Raw genomic sequence first — 15,113 nt, forward strand, 5'->3', positions numbered from 1 at the left:
AATATAAAGACACACATCAGTTTATCGGGTGTTTTGGACTGACTTTAATGATGTATTTCCCACCGTGAGACTGCAGGTGGCGGTAATGATCCTGAAACCCTGCTGGTCTTTGACTTCCGCTTGAAGATATCGTTAGCATCGGCTGGTTGATGGGAAATAAATCCGTCTGTTTTCTCTGAGGTTCAAAAATAAGTGGATGTGCATGCAGCCGCTGAACTACACAACAGCTAACTGCTAACAGAAGGGACGCTGACGGTGAGCACACACAGCTAACTGCCCGATGCTAACTGCTAGCTCGCTAAACGGTGTTGTAAACTGTGGGAACTTTGAAACCTCGCCTGAACCACCCTTAAGGTACCATTAACCCCCCTACTTGTCATTTCCGACTAATATTTAACCCCAGTGTTTATTTTGATTGATCTAAAGGGACGTTAAACACCAGCGAGCAGCGCTACAGGAAACTCGTTTCAAAGTGAAACCATTTCAAAACTACACATGCTACAACTGGCAGCTAGCTAACTTAACAAGCTACTTCTAACGGTTGTGGAAACGAGCTAACATCAGCAAGTGTTTGATGCTACCTATCCGGTTTTATTCGGGCTTGATGATTAACTAGGAGCTGGTTAACGAACAGCTGCTGAACTGTACGCTGTCAGGTTGTTTAGCATGACGCTAAACAGTGTGGGATGCTAACAGAACAGTCAATGAGTTATGCTAACTCAACAATCAGTGTGGGATGCTAACAGAACAGTCAATGAGTTATGCTAACTCAACAGTCAGTGTGGGATGCTAACAGAACAGTCAATGAGTTATGCTAACTCAACAATCAGTGTGGGATGCTAACAGAACAGTCAATGAGTTATGCTAACTCAACAATCAGTGTGGGATGCTAACAGAACAGTCAATGAGTTATGCTAACTCAACAGTCCGTGTGGGATGCTAACAGAACAGTCAATGAGTTATGCTAACTCAACAGTCCGTGTGGGATGCTAACAGAACAGTCAGTATAGGAACTGTCGATATGGGGTGCTAACAATGCTAACAAAACAATCATTGTGGGATGCTAGACAGGACTAGTCAGTGTGGGATGCTAACAGTGTCTGTGTTTCTAACAGTGATTGTGATGCTAACAGAACAGTCAATGTTTGATGCTAACAGTGTCTGTGATGCTAACAGAACAGTCAGTGTGTGATGCTAACAGTGCCAATAATGCTCACAGAATAGTCAGCATGGGGTGCTAGCAGTGTGTGTGATGCTAACAGTGTGTGTGATGCTAACAGTGTTTGTGGTGCTAACAGAGCAGTCAGTGTGTGATGCTAACAGTGTCTGTGTTGTTAACAGTGATTGTGATGCTAACAGAACAGTCAGTGTGTGATGCAAACAGTGCTTGAGATGCTAACAGAACAGTCAATGTTTGATGCTAACAGTGTCTGTGATGCTAACAGAACAGTCAGCGTGTGATGATAACAGTGTCTGTGATGCTAACAGAACAGTCAGTGTGTGATGCTAACAATGTCTGTGATGCTAACAGAACAGTCAGTGTGTCTGATGTGGTTTGATGAGGTCTGGTGTGTCTTTTATCAACCCTCTGTGTGTGTTTCCTCTTTGCAGTATCTTCTGTGTCTCTGATATGAGCAGCACTGTAAGTTTTCTTCTTCCTCTCTCAGTTTGTGTCTTGTGTTTGATTTAAAAGAAAACTAAAGTTGAACAGACACAAAGTAAAAATATTAAAGTTCTGTCACGCAGGATCTGACCTGCTATGAAATTAAATATTGATTATGTGCAGCAGCAAAACGGCTGTGATCTAATGAGTGTGTGCTGTGCCATGCTGTGTGTGTTCAGGCTCAGAGGAAGAGGAGGACCACAGGAAGTCCTCTGGTGTCCAGACCGAGCACAAAGGCCAACAGACGGGCTAACGTCAGGAGGACGGCTAACGCCACCAGGGCGGCTGGCGCAATCAGAGCAGCTAACAGGACGGCTAGCAGGACGGCTAGCAGGACAGCTAACGTTAGCAGGACGTCTGATGTGGACCCTGCCCCCCCCACAGAGACCATCGATGTGATGGACAACACTGAGGACGGTCAGTACTGATCCATACTCTCTACAGCTATTAATTAGCATCATCACTACCTGTAATCAATAATCATGCCGGTGAACCCTGTGACTGTTTAACTGGTCACACTGTAAGTCACATGACTTAATACTTGATGTCACATCCTGCGCTGCTGTTGGTCAGACCTGCTGAGATAGATCTCTGATCAATAATCAATAGCTGATGTGTGTTCAGGTGTGGAGGAGGTGGTGGATCTGACCTGTGAGGGATCAGAAGCTGCTGTGGTCGACCTGACAAACAACGACTCAGTACTGGTAACGACACATTAATACCCAGAAATACACACACTAGTACACACTAATGCACAACAATACACAAAAACACACACACACACACACACTCTAATACACTACTGATACTGATCAAACGTCTCTTCTTCTGCTGTTTCTGTTTCTTCCTCTGCTCCTGTGATGATCCAGCTGGTGGACGAAGGTAAGACTTTATTCCGTCTGCGTTAATTGTTGAAATAAAGTTTCATTAAAGGAACAGTCCAACATTTCTCTGGACGTCCTCCACCAGGTCCACGGAACAGGAGAGTCACAGCAGCGGAGAGTTACGTCGTTAGCAGTGATGAAGACGAGGACACGCCCCCCGCCCTAAACGCGGCAATAGTATCCTCTTTACAGGCGGACAGCTCCTCCAGGTAATAGAAATGACAGCCAGGTAATAGACTGATCCAAGCTAACACTAGCTTCAAATCATAGCCAGGTAATAGACAGATCCCCGATCACATCATCAGTAGAACTCAGTCTCTCTCTCTCTCTGTGTCTCAGGTCGACTCCGGGGACGATCAGCTGTCCTGTCTGTCTGGACTCGTACTCTGAGGTGATACTCAAACACACCTGTTACACACCTGGCCAGCAGGTCCCGTGTGTCCTGTGTTCTGATTGGCTGGTTGTTGTTTCCCTCACAGATCGTAGAAAGCGGCCGATTGGTCGTTTCCACTAAATGTGGCCACGTGTTCTGCAGCCAGTGTCTGAGAGACGCTCTGACGTCATCACACACCTGTCCTACCTGCAGGAAGAGACTGACCCACCGCCAGTACCACCCCCTTTACATCTGACATCACTCTGACATCATCACACACCTGTCCTACCTGCAGGAAGAGACTGACCCACCGCCAGCACCACCCCCTCTACATCTGACATCACTCTGACATCATCAATCACCTGACCCCCACCCAGTACCACCCCCTCTACACCTGACATCACACACCTGCTGCTGGATGTTTCCAGTGATGTCATCAGTGATGTCATCAGACCAGGAAGTCATTTTATTTAATTTTTATTTTTAATCTGAATAAAAGATGTTGTGTCAGAGCTGTGTTTGATTACAGAGGATAAAAGGATTATTGATGTATATTATTGATATATTGATTATATTTGATATATAATCCTCAGTTTATTGTTCAGTTTTCAGCTCAGATTTCCTGTTTTTGTTTGTCATTGTTAACATTTTTGGGCTGAACTGGGCTTTTTATTTTTTATTGTGGCTGATAAAACGTGATAAAGTAGAAATAAATTCTATTGAATTATATGAAAAGGTAGTTTGTGTTTGTTGTTTTTTTTAATTTAGTAGGTTTCTTTCGTTTCCGGTCGAAACTAAAACGTCGTCGGGACGAAAAACTGAAGAAACAAACCAGGTGAATCAGAGAACTCGGGTCACACAGGTAACCACTGTCTCCCTTAATTGATACAAACACAATAAAAACACACAGCATGTAGTATTAGTCAACAAATCAGTATGTAGACTGCAACAGTACTACAAAGTACCAAAAGTAAAAGGTCTCATGAGTAATGTGTAGTATTGGATTATGGACTGAAATATTAATAACTGTATTTTCCCTTAATCCTAATAATGATAATAATAATAATAACATAAATACGATAAAGAGGAGCAGAAAGTCAAAATATTTGTGTAAAGTACTTCAAAATTAGAGAGTAACTGAAGTATTAGAAAGAAACTGATTTATTGTTTTTTAGGGCGTCTTTGCTTTCTTTTTTAATTTAAATTGTTTGTAAAACTTTATTTTCCAGCAGCTGTTAGTGTAGAGTGATGCATTGTGGGACCTAAAGTCTGAGTGGGTTTTTATCATTAGGTCAGTTTGTTTGTGTTGGGCTTCATCTTGTGACTCTGAGTCACTTCAGACATTTCTGATGACTCACTGTCACCTGACACAAACTCTGCTGCTGATTGGCTGCTGCAGCATCCACACAGAGATGATGCCACACCTGAAAAACTTCTGGAAAAATGTAGAGGCACACAAACATCTGGGTCATATGTTTTTACCTCTGAACATTTCAGTTTATGTTTAAGGACTGTGGATAAAGTGAAAATAAACTAATCTATTCTTTGCTTGTTCTGAGCTTGTTTTATATTTTTTGAAATCAGAACATTTATTTATGTATAATGATTAATTCATAAAATGTTGTGTGTATATCTGGATTTAAAATGTAATATTCACACAGTGTTTAGATGGTTTGACTAAAACAATTATTGTTGTATTTAAAAAATAATAATAATAATACAAATTAACTCTCCACAGTGCAACCATTTGACCAGAAATCCCAAATTAATATTCAGTTTAAATCCTCACAGAATATAATAAGATACTTTGATCTTATTTCTCATGAGTAAACACATCTAAGGTATCTATTGTCTAATTTATATATCTATCTATCTAAGCTTATTTGACATTTATCAACTATTACAGAGCTAAACTGATTCATTGATTAAACAGAAAACTAAGCTGTGATTTAATAATAATCATTTAAATCATAAAAACGCCAACATTTTATTTGCTCCAGCTTCCAAAATGTGGATATTTGCAAACTTTTAAACCTCACATGTGGACTGTTTGTGACATTTAATAGATTAAAACAGAAAATATTTCATCTTTAATTCACTTTAAATCTATTTTAATAGTTTCTTTTATATATTCTTGCAGCTCTGTCTGAATGAACAAACATGACCTGATGTGTGTGAAGTCAACATTAAAACCAGTGGGGTTTATTTTATATATTTGTATATATTTATCATATTACTGTAATAATTATATTTCAGTGTTAATGCTGTCCTCCATCCTGCCTTTCATAACGGTGACACAGCGTTATTTAGCTTAATATGAACTTTATTCTGTTTAAACCTGATTGGTCAGATGACTCAGAGGGGAATTCCGTGGACAAGCCCTCATTGGAAAGTTCTTCGTCATTCCTCGGCCTCTCATTGGTCGTGTGGGCGGGACTCTGTCGGTGGACCAATGGGAGGCCGCGTTCTCCCGACGACGGCGTCGTCTACCGCGGAAGTAAACACGAAGGAGTCCGGGAGGATTTAAAGCTGCGTCACAAAGTTTCCCACTTTATCGCAGAGTCTGAAAGTCTCTAGAAGTGTGTGTTTTTTGTCCGCAGTCTGGTTCAGCCGAGAGTCTGTGGTGCAGCCGGTAACTGGTGCAGGATGTCGGTGACTATGAAGGCCTACCTGCTGGGGAAAGATGAGGCGGTGAAAGAGGTCCGGAGGTTCGCGGTGGACCAAGATGTTTCCTGCAGCTTCGAGTATCTGAGCAAGAAAACCGCCGGAGTGTTTACTAACCTGAAGAACAACGGCTTCAACATGTACTACAGGGGTAAGTATTAAAATTATTCAACATGTATGAGCACATATATGCACATATAAAACAACCGGCCTCTATCTGTTGTCAAGATTATTATACATAAATCAACGTGGAAAAAGGTCAAACTTCAGTACGTTTTATTGAGGTCAGATGTTAAAATTATTGTAATGTAATAAACTTGAAATCAACGCGACGCGCTCCTCTTTATTAATCTGGAAAGCTAAAATCATGTGTTTTTCTGGTGGAGTTCTGCACAGTGAAACAAGTACGGAAAGAAAACTATGCCAAAATTAAATATTCCGTGACTATGTAAATAGCTGGGTTCTGCATGAGCTCAGGTATGTTGATTGACATCTGCTGTTGGGCGGGTCCCGTGAGCTCAGGTGTGCACAGAACTTCTTCTCACTGATGTTCTCATCATAGATTAGATACAGTAAATATAACAATTCGTTGTTTTACTTCAGTGTCACTTAAATTAGCCAATTTGTCATTTACTGTTAACAAACGTTACATTTCTTTGAGTTGATGATTTTGTAAAGTACAATATAAATAAAATATGATTTTAATGAAGGAGAGTAAACCGGATACTTCAGACACTGACACGTTATACCTCAGGTGATGTTTCTGTTCCAGATGATGATGCTGTGTTTGTGTTTCAGATGATGATGGAGACCTGGTTGCGTTCTCCTCTGATGATGAACTGATGATGGGTCTTGCCTGCATGAAGGATGCCACTTTCCGAATCTTCATCAAAGGTACAAACACACAACCTCGCCTGAACCTCCGTGTGTGTGTTTTTAATGCAGAAAACACATCAGCTGCAGTTTTTGTTTCTAATAAGGTTTGATTGATTATTTTATTTACAGAGAAGAAGGAGCACCGTCGAGATTTCCCTCTTCACGCCTTCCCTCCCTTTGCCTTCGGCCACCCTCCTCCTCCACCTCCACCTGGAGCTCCTCAGGGTCCACCCCCCCACATGGGCCCACCCCCCCACATGGGCCCGACCCCCACCCTGCACCCTAACGTCACCTGTGACGGCTGCGAAGGTCCCGTGGTGGGAACTCGCTTCAAGTGCTCGGTTTGTCCGAACTATGACCTGTGCTCCACCTGCCAGGCTCGAGGAACGCACACCGAGCATGTTCTGCTGCCCATTTGGCACCCACTGCAGGTGAGTGGCATCATGGGACGGAAGATTTGGCTTCCTGTTTTCCCCTCAGTAGTGTCTGACGCAGTCAGCCCTGCAGCTTGGATAACCTTAATGTGTCATTGATACGTTCTCTTCCAAACCACCAGACTCCATTCACAAAAACAGTAATTTTACCCAAAGAACACCCTTTAAAATACTGAAGTCAGACACTAACACAAATTAACCTATGGAGTCAGAAACAGACAGTAAAATTAGTGATTTTTTTGAGTCAATTGAGTCTGGTGGCTTTTCTTCTCAGTCCATTTTTGAGCTAATGATTTTATTAATAGAAACCAATGAGTGTCTAAAATAGAAAATGATTAGAATCACTTAAACGTATCTGTTTTAATCTGAAGCTCAACAGTGACATCAGCATTTTCACTAATATCCAGCCACTCAGGGAGAGGGGGAGGAGCTAAACTGTAGTTTAGGGTCACATGGTGGAAACTAGTCTGGGCACATTGTTCCCACGCCTGACAGTCTGAACTCAGGGTAAATCAGATGAATGTGTCAGTGAGATGTTCAGACAAGAGCCACAGGGTGATGTATGGTGCCCTGAGTAATGACTGACAGGAGTAGGTGTTTTAAGTCCTGTTTAATGGTCAACAGGATGTTTCTGATCTGATTCTGGAGGCTCTTCTTCCTCTAAAGATTCACACAAACTAAATGTTCAAAACTGAGTAAAAAACACAATCATCCAGATTCTTCGTGGGTGTTTTCAGCCCTGCTCTGTGACTGTGAGGATGTTTCGGTGAACTGTCCCTTTGTCTGCCTGCAGTGGTTTCCTCGAGGGAAGTGGATGAAGAGGATGAGATACTGCATGTGGAACCAGAACCAGAACCAAAACCCCTGCAATGCCCAGAACCAGGACCAGGACCAGGACCAGCCCGGCCCCTCCACACCTGCTGCCGACTCCAGCGCCCCCTCTGGTCAGTGTCAGGAACTCACACTTAAAGTTTTGATAAACTGACAATAATCTAATCATCAAACTGATAACTGAACCTCCTGACCTCTGACCTCTATCTGCAGCCTCCCAGGCCAACGTGGACTTCCTGAAGAACATTGGGGAGGGTGTGGCGGCCATGTTGAGCCCACTAGGTGAGTGATGTCACTGGTACCGCCTGAGATCAGTGCAGCTTTCTGATTGGCTTTCTTAACAGGAAGTGTCTTTTCAAAAATAATAATGCAGTTAAAGGAGGTTCTGTTTGCTGTGAGACGAGCGAGGTGAACTCTGCTCGTAGGTTCGAACAGGAAGTGATGTCGTGTGTGTGCAGGTATCGATGTCGACATCGATGTGGAGCATGAGGGCCAGAGGACGAAGGTGACCCCTCCCTCTCAGGGTGGTGGTGGAGGGGCGGAGGGAGGCGATGGAGGCGTGGAGATGGATGGAGCCAGCGAGGGGTCAAAGGTCAGTTGACGTATTTACTCACCTGTGTTTCAGGTAACATGGGAGTGACCCTTTTCAAAACAGTAAAGTCAAAAACTAATTAACCCATTGAGTCAACAGGAGAGTAAAATCGTATGTTTTTCCAATGGAGTCTGGTGGCTTTTCTTTAGTTTGTTTTTAATTAATAGAAACAAGTATCTAAAAAAAAAAAATTAGAATCACTTTAACACATCAGCAGCCTCTCTAATGTCCAGCCTATCAGGGGGAGGGGCCTAAACTGTAGTTCACGTTCACCTGCTGAAAACGAATCTGGTCACATTGTTGCCATGGAAACACAGGTGTAAATTCAGTTTAGTGTGACTCCAATATTGGTCCCTCTCAGTACAGCGTAACCACAAACAGACATTAGATCACTTTCTTCAAATTCACCAGACTCCATTCACAAAAGTGCTAATTTTCCCCTCACAGAACACAGTAGTGACCCTTTAAACCATTAAAGTCATTAACTTATTAACAGATGGAGTCAGCAGCAGGGTAAAATTACAGATTTTTTCAATGGAGTCTGGTGGCTATTCTTAAGATAACGGACGACTCCATTTAATGTTTTTAGTAATAGAAACGAGTGTCTAAAAAAAACAATTAGAATCACTTTAACACATCAGCAGACAACTAACCTGGTCACACTGTTACCATGGAAACACAGGTGTTAGTCCAGTCTAGTCTGAATCTAACCCGGGTCCTTCTCAGACCAGTGCAACCAGTGAACCTCACCCAGTTTTCGGTCTTCAGGTGAGCAAAGACTCGGATGAGGAGTGGACTCACCTGAGCTCCAGAGAGGTCGACCCCTCCACCGGAGAGCTGCAGTCCCTCCAGCCGGGGAACGAGGACCAGAACCAGAACCAGGACCAGGGTCCGCCATCGGGGCAGCAGCAGCAGCAGCAGCAGCAGGGTCCAACAGGTCTGAAGGAGGCGGCTCTGTACCCTCACCTGCCTCAAGGTAAGACCCCGCCCTCCTCCCTGATCTGTCTGATCGTTGTGTACGACGTCTCCGCTGACCTTTGACCTCCCCCACAGAGGCAGACCCCCGCCTGGTGGAGTCTCTGTCGCTCATGCTGTCGATGGGTTTCACTGACGAAGGCGGCTGGTTGACTCGTCTCCTTCAGGCCAAAAACTACGACATCGGCGCCGCACTCGACGCCATCCAGTACGCCAAACAGCCCCGCCCACACCAGCCCTAACAATATCACCATCTAAACTAATACAGATATTCCTGTTGTTTCCTGTAACCTGAGTTTATGATCTGTCATCTGATTACTGTCATCATTAATCAATACTTTCTCTCATTAATCAGTGCTTTAACTCCTTGATTCCTGCTTTATAATTCATCTTATTTCTGTTTTGTGTTACTCTGACCAATAAAAACATTAAGAACTGAAACTGTCTGACTTCTTAAACTAATAATGATCACGTTAAATGTTAGAAAATAGATTTATTGATCTGGTATCAGGTTCTGGTAGGTTTTCACACAGTGGACTACAAATTGAGTCTCATTTCATAATCTTAATTATAAACACTGACAGTATTAATATGTACAGTATAATATAAACATGGTTGCCACTCTTAATGATTAAGGACTTATTATTTCAAAATAAAGGGCCACTAATTCACACTGATGTGTACTACTGTAATCCAGCATAACACTTGAATAATTCATCTACATTAGCCGGGACAAAACATAATCTTATTCCATCAGGATGAAGTTTTGCAAGACTAACGTGGTTTTGTTCCAGGACTTTTAACACAGTAGAAAGTGGTTCAAATCCTGGTGAGACCAACAGTAAATTACATTAATTTATCTCTTAGCTTAGATGTTTCAGTTTTCTTTTATTACCATTTCTTTTATTAGGAAAAGATCAAAGATTTGGTTGAAATAATAAGTGTGATACAAATATGACAGGCAGATTAAATATCTTCTTTCCAATGTGCACCTGGTTGTAAATAGCATCCAACTTAATACAAAACTTTTTGTAATGGGATTTTATCTTAAATCTGTCCAGTGTCTAGTATTAGAGTATTAGTATGTTCAGTAAAGTTTATTATTATTATTAGTATAGTATACATTCAATAGTATAAAATCTGGAGAGATTAAAACAAAGACAATTAAATGTTTGTGGTACAAAGTGTTTACGTGAGGATTATTCTACGTTTGTCTGAACATACACGGTGAATAGATCATTTAAATTATATGGAAACGATTGGTTGATTAACCGATTAGTGGAATCAACAAAAACCTGAGTATTAATATAACAGAAAGTGAGAATTTTACCTCCAGAGTTTGTTTACATCCTCTCAGCTGTTAGAAACTCGTCGTCGAAGCTAAACTCTTCTCCACTTTCAAACATGGAGGAAACAGGAAGCAGGGGGCGGGGCATGTCCGAGGGCGGGGCATGGCTGATACAGGACCTAGAGGCACCTCCACCCACTGACTGACTCCGCCCACTGACTGAAGGCTCCTCCCCCTCCTTCACCTGACAGTCCGAACTGAGGAAACGAGCCCACCTGGAGACTGAACCAGCACCCACACTGGGAGGATCTATGGTCTTCTTACTGGGACGATCAATACTGGTCTTACTGGGACGATCGATACTCTTCTTACTGGGTGGGCTGGTGCCGTTGTGGTCCAGACTGGTGGTTCTGGTTGCGGCTGAGGGTCTGACAGGTTTCATCATAGCACTGGACCAGTTGGACTGCAGACAGAAGAAGTCAGGAGATTAAAGGGTTTGATTCTTTAAAGGAACAGTTCAACATATAATAAACTTTATTATGTGGAGTTCCTCTGGGAAACATCCTGGGTTCCCTGTTCTTCTTATTACACCTCGTAAATTTAACTTTACAGGTAAATATGATGGTAAAACCCTCCTTACTTTCCCTTCAGACAATCTAAATATTAGACTGACAACAACATAGAACTGAAACGATCAGACAATTAATAGATTCATTGATTAATCAGCAACTATTTTGAAAATCAAATCTTTTAAACAAAAATGCATAAAAATGTCTCATTCCAGCAACTTAAATGTGAGGATTTACGTTTTTTCTCTGTGAAATGAATATCCATTATCAATCAATTTGAGCTCTGGGAAACATACATTTCATACACCAAATTAAAAATCAATTAGTCAAGAAAATAAATAATAATGAAAATAATTATTAGTAGCAGCTCTACAGAGGGAGAACGTATTAGCCTAGCTTAGCATAATAACTGGAAGCAGGGAGAAGGTGTTAGCCTAGCTTATTAACAAAAGCTCCACATCTGTCACTGAACTGAGTGTATTATTAGTTTCTTCATTGATAATAAATGTTGGGATGTTACCTGTTCAGGTGTGTGGCTGCCCTGTCCTCTTCTGGCTGTCCATCCTTCTCTTCTTTTCCTCTTTCTGTCACAACACAACACAGGATGCTGAAATGAGGCCTGATTTGTGTCTCACCTGTCCATCACTACAGGTTTGTTTTAAAAAAAACACTCTGCTGAATGACAGGTAGGTGGGCGTGGCCTCCAACAATATAAACACCTTCTAAAGTCACACCTGTCAGTCATGTTGTTGCCATGGAGCTGCTGCCTGTCCATCAAAACATCCTCCTCTTCCTCCTCCTCCTCCTCCTCTGGCTCAGCCTCCTCAGGTGTGTCCAGGTATTTGCTCCAGCGGCTCACCTGACTCTGTATCACCTGAGTTTGTGTCACCTGGAGACAATTTTACAGCCTCCATTAGATATTTTCAAATATCAGAGCAGAAAAACTAAATTGAGATGTTTTAGGACTTTGGGAAGCACAACACCTGTGTTTGTGTTTGTGTGTGTGGGTGTGTGTGGGTGTGTGTGTGTGTGTGTGTGTGGTCACCTGGTCGTGCTCCTCGGGTTCATCCTGTCCATCTACCTCCACCTGCTTCCTGTTAACAACCATCAAAACATCAGGTGAGAACACCTGTGTAAACAGGTGGAGGGTGACGCATATTTGGACAAATAAAAAATAAAAAAAAAGCTCTTGTGTGATGTGGGAGAGGTTGGTTACCATAGTGACAAGGCATGCTCCTCCTCCTCCATCATGGCTCCTCTCATGGCGTTCAGCTTCTGAACATGGCGTCTGCAGTCGGCCCCGGAGCCCCGCCCAAACTCCTGTCAACCGATCAGCACACAGGTGACAACGCAGCCTCGCTTCATGACGCTCTGAACACCTGCTGTTACCTGTTGGTGCGAGTCAGCTTTGACCAGACTTCTAAATAACAGTTTGATTAAATTTAAGGCCAAATTTGCAATAAAAATAAATATCAAATGTGAAAATATCTGTCAGTGACATTAATCACTAAAACTGTCACAGATGTTGACTGGATGACAAAGACGTCTGAAGTCGATTCTGCAAAACATTAATTAAGTGGATTTTCTTTCCAAAAAGGAATTTCAGACTATTTTTTTAAGGCCTTTCATGAAACTTATCTCTCTATGTACAGTAAAAAAGTAAGAAATAAACTACAACAATAAGAATAAGAACAAGAATGTATGAATGTGCGAGACTAAAGACTGAAAAAAGTGATCAATCTTGGACCGCCTACTTAAGTCAGTTGGAACAGTTTCTCTATATTGGAGAATTATGAAGAATCTAAAAACTGTTGTTGCAGAAGACGTTAATCTATTTAGTGACTCTCCAGTTTAATTATAATAAATCAGCTGCACGTTGGAGAGCTCTGATTTAATCATCCAGCAGATTTAAACACTCATGTGCACCTTTACAACAGTGAAAACCCTTTAGACACCTTAACACACCTGGTAACACCCTCACTGGTTAAACGTGTTAGATTGGTTTATGTGCCAGAGTCCTGTCTCCACCATGTGTCTTCTTATTGATAAACTCTGCCCTGCCCTGCCCTAGAGCAACAATTAGTCGATCACTCAACTGATCAGTGCACAGAAAGATCATTTGCAACTATTCTAATGGCTGATGAAGTCTTTTAGTTTCTTTTTTTAAAGCAAAAAGGCCAAAAAATACTGTTTTTTTTCATCAGATTAATTGTTAATGCCACTCACATAAAGGAATAGTTCCACTGGTTTTTGTAGCCTTCTGATTAGAGCAGCAATGGTTAAGTTGTCAACTACCAAATTAACCAGCAGCAAACAGCAGACAGACCCAGTTAGAGACCAGCTGGTGAACATAGTGAAGCATTTAGCAGCTAAAGAGACAAATATTCCCCTCAGGAGATATTTAACATAGCAACTTAAAAGGTGATGGCATGTCAGCGCCGTGTTCACATCTTGTTTCTGCTAAAATCAAGCGTTAGTTGTATTCTGACCTTGAGCAGCGACTGTTTCTCTCCACACATTTTACAGCTCCATCGTTTCACCTTCTTCACCTGACAGACAGAACACACAGTCAGTTCAGTAGTCTTTACAGAAATTACAAGTTTTAATGAGTTTACTTCTCATCGCAGAGAATTATTTGACCGTGTTGTCAGGAAAACAAAACAAAAACAGAATATTCTTTTATTTCTACACTGATTTTAATTCTCTTTTCTCAAACAAACAATGAAAAAAGCAACATGTTCATCAAGTGTTACAGAAACTTTTCCCAGTTGTTTTAAAGATCATATTTTTGTTGTGTACTGTAAAGTTTTGTAAAAACAAACTGTCTACATCTTAAAGTCCTGAAGCATTAGTGATAACTTTGTAATTATTCTAAATTACTAAGAATTACTTACAAACAGCTATGATGGTACAATTCACTGAAAGCAGTTAGCCTTTAGCCTCACTGTTAGTTCAGTAGTTGCATCGGTTAGCCTTTAGCCTGACTGCTAGCTATTAGCTTGGCTGTTAGCCATTAGCCGGACTGTTCGCCTTTAGCCTGACTGTTCGCCTTTAGCCTGACTGTTAGCCATTAGCTTGGCTGTTAGCCATTAGCCGGACTGTTCGACTTTAGCTTCACTGTTAGCCATTAGCTTGGCCGTTAGCTTTTAGCGTCACTGTTAGCACGTAGTTCAGTTTATCTCTGTGTGTTTTACATAATGTGCTACCTGTTGAACCTGGAAGCTCTGACAGGAGAAACAGCGGAGGACGTGAAACTCCTGAACCATGACGATCAGATAGGAAACGGCTCCGGTTCTGGTTCTGGTTGTGGTTCTGCTCCTGCGGCCGAGATTTCCCGGGTCTGTTTTGAACCGCGGTCATACGTCACACATACGTCACGGCGGCAGCAGCCTATCAGAGCAGAGCGCCTCCTGCAGGCCGGAAGACATCAGCACTGATTCTGTTTATTAGCCAATAACAGTGTCAGTGTGTTGATCCTCTATTTGAATTATGCCACCAATCAATAAACCTGATTTACTCAATTAACATAAATATATGGAGGAAAAACTGGGGTATTAGAAGTATAAATCATAATCTGTTCACATTATTTTAACTTTTTCCCTGAAGATCAAAGGAAAAACGAAACATTTATCCCTTTAGATTTGATTTTAGAATAAAACGTGTTATATATTTCTCAATATTGTGCTGATACAATAGATATAAATTATGTGTGAAAGTTTGGATTAAAAATGTACAATAATTTTAAACAATTATTTAATGTTTTCCTGAAATAATTCATGCTTGAATCCATCTTTAATTAAATGTTTAAGTCTGACTGCAGCTTTAACCTTTCAAATCAATAAACATGACACCACAGAGGAAGAAAATATAATGAATTTCCATAAGTGTTTATTAGACAAGAGAATACAGATCAACGACTGATCAATAAAATGGATTTTAAAAGCAGATTGATGAATAAATACAA

At 41.5% G+C, this 15,113-nt stretch overlaps 3 protein-coding genes and 1 long non-coding RNA gene across 7 annotated transcripts; 2 read left to right on the forward strand and 2 right to left on the reverse strand.

The window, feature by feature from the left end:
- Positions 1–103: 103 nt before the first annotated feature.
- Positions 104–3,643, forward strand: rnf4 (ring finger protein 4). 2 transcript variants are annotated; one of them, XM_070836805.1, is made up of 8 exons: positions 104–255; positions 1,612–1,642; positions 1,843–2,080; positions 2,288–2,367; positions 2,533–2,545; positions 2,633–2,756; positions 2,887–2,938; positions 3,027–3,642. In XM_070836805.1, exons 2-8 carry the CDS (start codon positions 1,631–1,633, stop codon positions 3,174–3,176), a joined length of 669 nt encoding a protein of 222 aa, XP_070692906.1. In that variant the 5' UTR covers positions 104–255; positions 1,612–1,630; the 3' UTR covers positions 3,177–3,642. The 2 variants fall into 2 exon arrangements, with proteins under 2 accessions (XP_070692906.1, XP_070692907.1); XM_070836806.1 differs by lacking the exon at positions 104–255 and adding an exon at positions 331–354 and having other exon boundaries at positions 3,027–3,643.
- A 1,833-nt stretch (positions 3,644–5,476) lies between these two features.
- Positions 5,477–9,733, forward strand: sqstm1 (sequestosome 1). Of its 2 annotated transcripts, none has more exons than XM_070837192.1 (8): positions 5,477–5,735; positions 6,383–6,478; positions 6,590–6,890; positions 7,684–7,838; positions 7,939–8,007; positions 8,184–8,317; positions 9,086–9,293; positions 9,371–9,733. In XM_070837192.1, exons 1-8 carry the CDS (start codon positions 5,567–5,569, stop codon positions 9,532–9,534), a joined length of 1,296 nt encoding a protein of 431 aa, XP_070693293.1. In that variant the 5' UTR covers positions 5,477–5,566; the 3' UTR covers positions 9,535–9,733. The 2 variants fall into 2 exon arrangements, with proteins under 2 accessions (XP_070693293.1, XP_070693294.1); XM_070837193.1 differs by having other exon boundaries at positions 5,479–5,735; positions 6,590–6,891; positions 7,688–7,838.
- Positions 8,500–9,114, reverse strand: LOC139207469 (uncharacterized). The gene is made up of 3 exons (XR_011585039.1): positions 9,046–9,114; positions 8,602–8,656; positions 8,500–8,539 (listed from the first exon to the last, which is right to left on the reverse strand). It is a non-coding gene; the product is annotated as an uncharacterized lncRNA (long non-coding RNA).
- Positions 9,734–10,532: 799 nt separating the features above from the next.
- On the reverse strand, positions 10,533–14,453 carry mrnip (MRN complex interacting protein). 2 transcript variants are annotated; one of them, XM_070837290.1, is made up of 7 exons: positions 14,356–14,453; positions 13,639–13,698; positions 12,366–12,469; positions 12,195–12,243; positions 11,884–12,038; positions 11,670–11,733; positions 10,533–11,043 (listed from the first exon to the last, which is right to left on the reverse strand). In XM_070837290.1, exons 1-7 carry the CDS (start codon positions 14,413–14,415, stop codon positions 10,636–10,638), a joined length of 900 nt encoding a protein of 299 aa, XP_070693391.1. In that variant the 5' UTR covers positions 14,416–14,453; the 3' UTR covers positions 10,533–10,635. The 2 variants fall into 2 exon arrangements, with proteins under 2 accessions (XP_070693391.1, XP_070693392.1); XM_070837291.1 differs by lacking the exon at positions 13,639–13,698 and having other exon boundaries at positions 14,356–14,446.
- Positions 14,454–15,113: the final 660 nt, after the last annotated feature.

Source organism: Pempheris klunzingeri, chromosome 9, assembly GCF_042242105.1.
Source record: "Pempheris klunzingeri isolate RE-2024b chromosome 9, fPemKlu1.hap1, whole genome shotgun sequence".
In the NCBI taxonomy this organism is placed as follows: domain Eukaryota; kingdom Metazoa; phylum Chordata; class Actinopteri; order Acropomatiformes; family Pempheridae; genus Pempheris; species Pempheris klunzingeri.

What these genes read in the sequence shown, in the direction of transcription:
- mrnip (XM_070837290.1), bottom strand. Translation starts at nt 14,415, where the DNA reads ATGGTTCAGGAGTTTCACGTCCTCCGCTGTTTCTCCTGTCAGAGCTTC. An exon ending in GGCAACAACATGACTGACAG is followed by an intron (nt 11,734 to 11,883) that starts GTGTGACTTTAG and finishes GTGTTGTGACAG; the next exon opens with AAAGAGGAAAAGAAGAGAAG. An exon ending in GCAGCCACACACCTGAACAG is followed by an intron (nt 11,044 to 11,669) that starts GTAACATCCCAA and finishes TTCTGTCTGCAG; the next exon opens with TCCAACTGGTCCAGTGCTAT.
- sqstm1 (XM_070837192.1), top strand. Translation starts at nt 5,567, where the DNA reads ATGTCGGTGACTATGAAGGCCTACCTGCTGGGGAAAGATGAGGCGGTG. An exon ending in CTTCAACATGTACTACAGGG is followed by an intron (nt 5,736 to 6,382) that starts GTAAGTATTAAA and finishes TTTGTGTTTCAG; the next exon opens with ATGATGATGGAGACCTGGTT. An exon ending in TTTCCGAATCTTCATCAAAG is followed by an intron (nt 6,479 to 6,589) that starts GTACAAACACAC and finishes TTTTATTTACAG; the next exon opens with AGAAGAAGGAGCACCGTCGA.
- rnf4 (XM_070836805.1), top strand. An exon ending in CAGGCGGACAGCTCCTCCAG is followed by an intron (nt 2,757 to 2,886) that starts GTAATAGAAATG and finishes TCTGTGTCTCAG; the next exon opens with GTCGACTCCGGGGACGATCA. An exon ending in GTCTGGACTCGTACTCTGAG is followed by an intron (nt 2,939 to 3,026) that starts GTGATACTCAAA and finishes TTTCCCTCACAG; the next exon opens with ATCGTAGAAAGCGGCCGATT.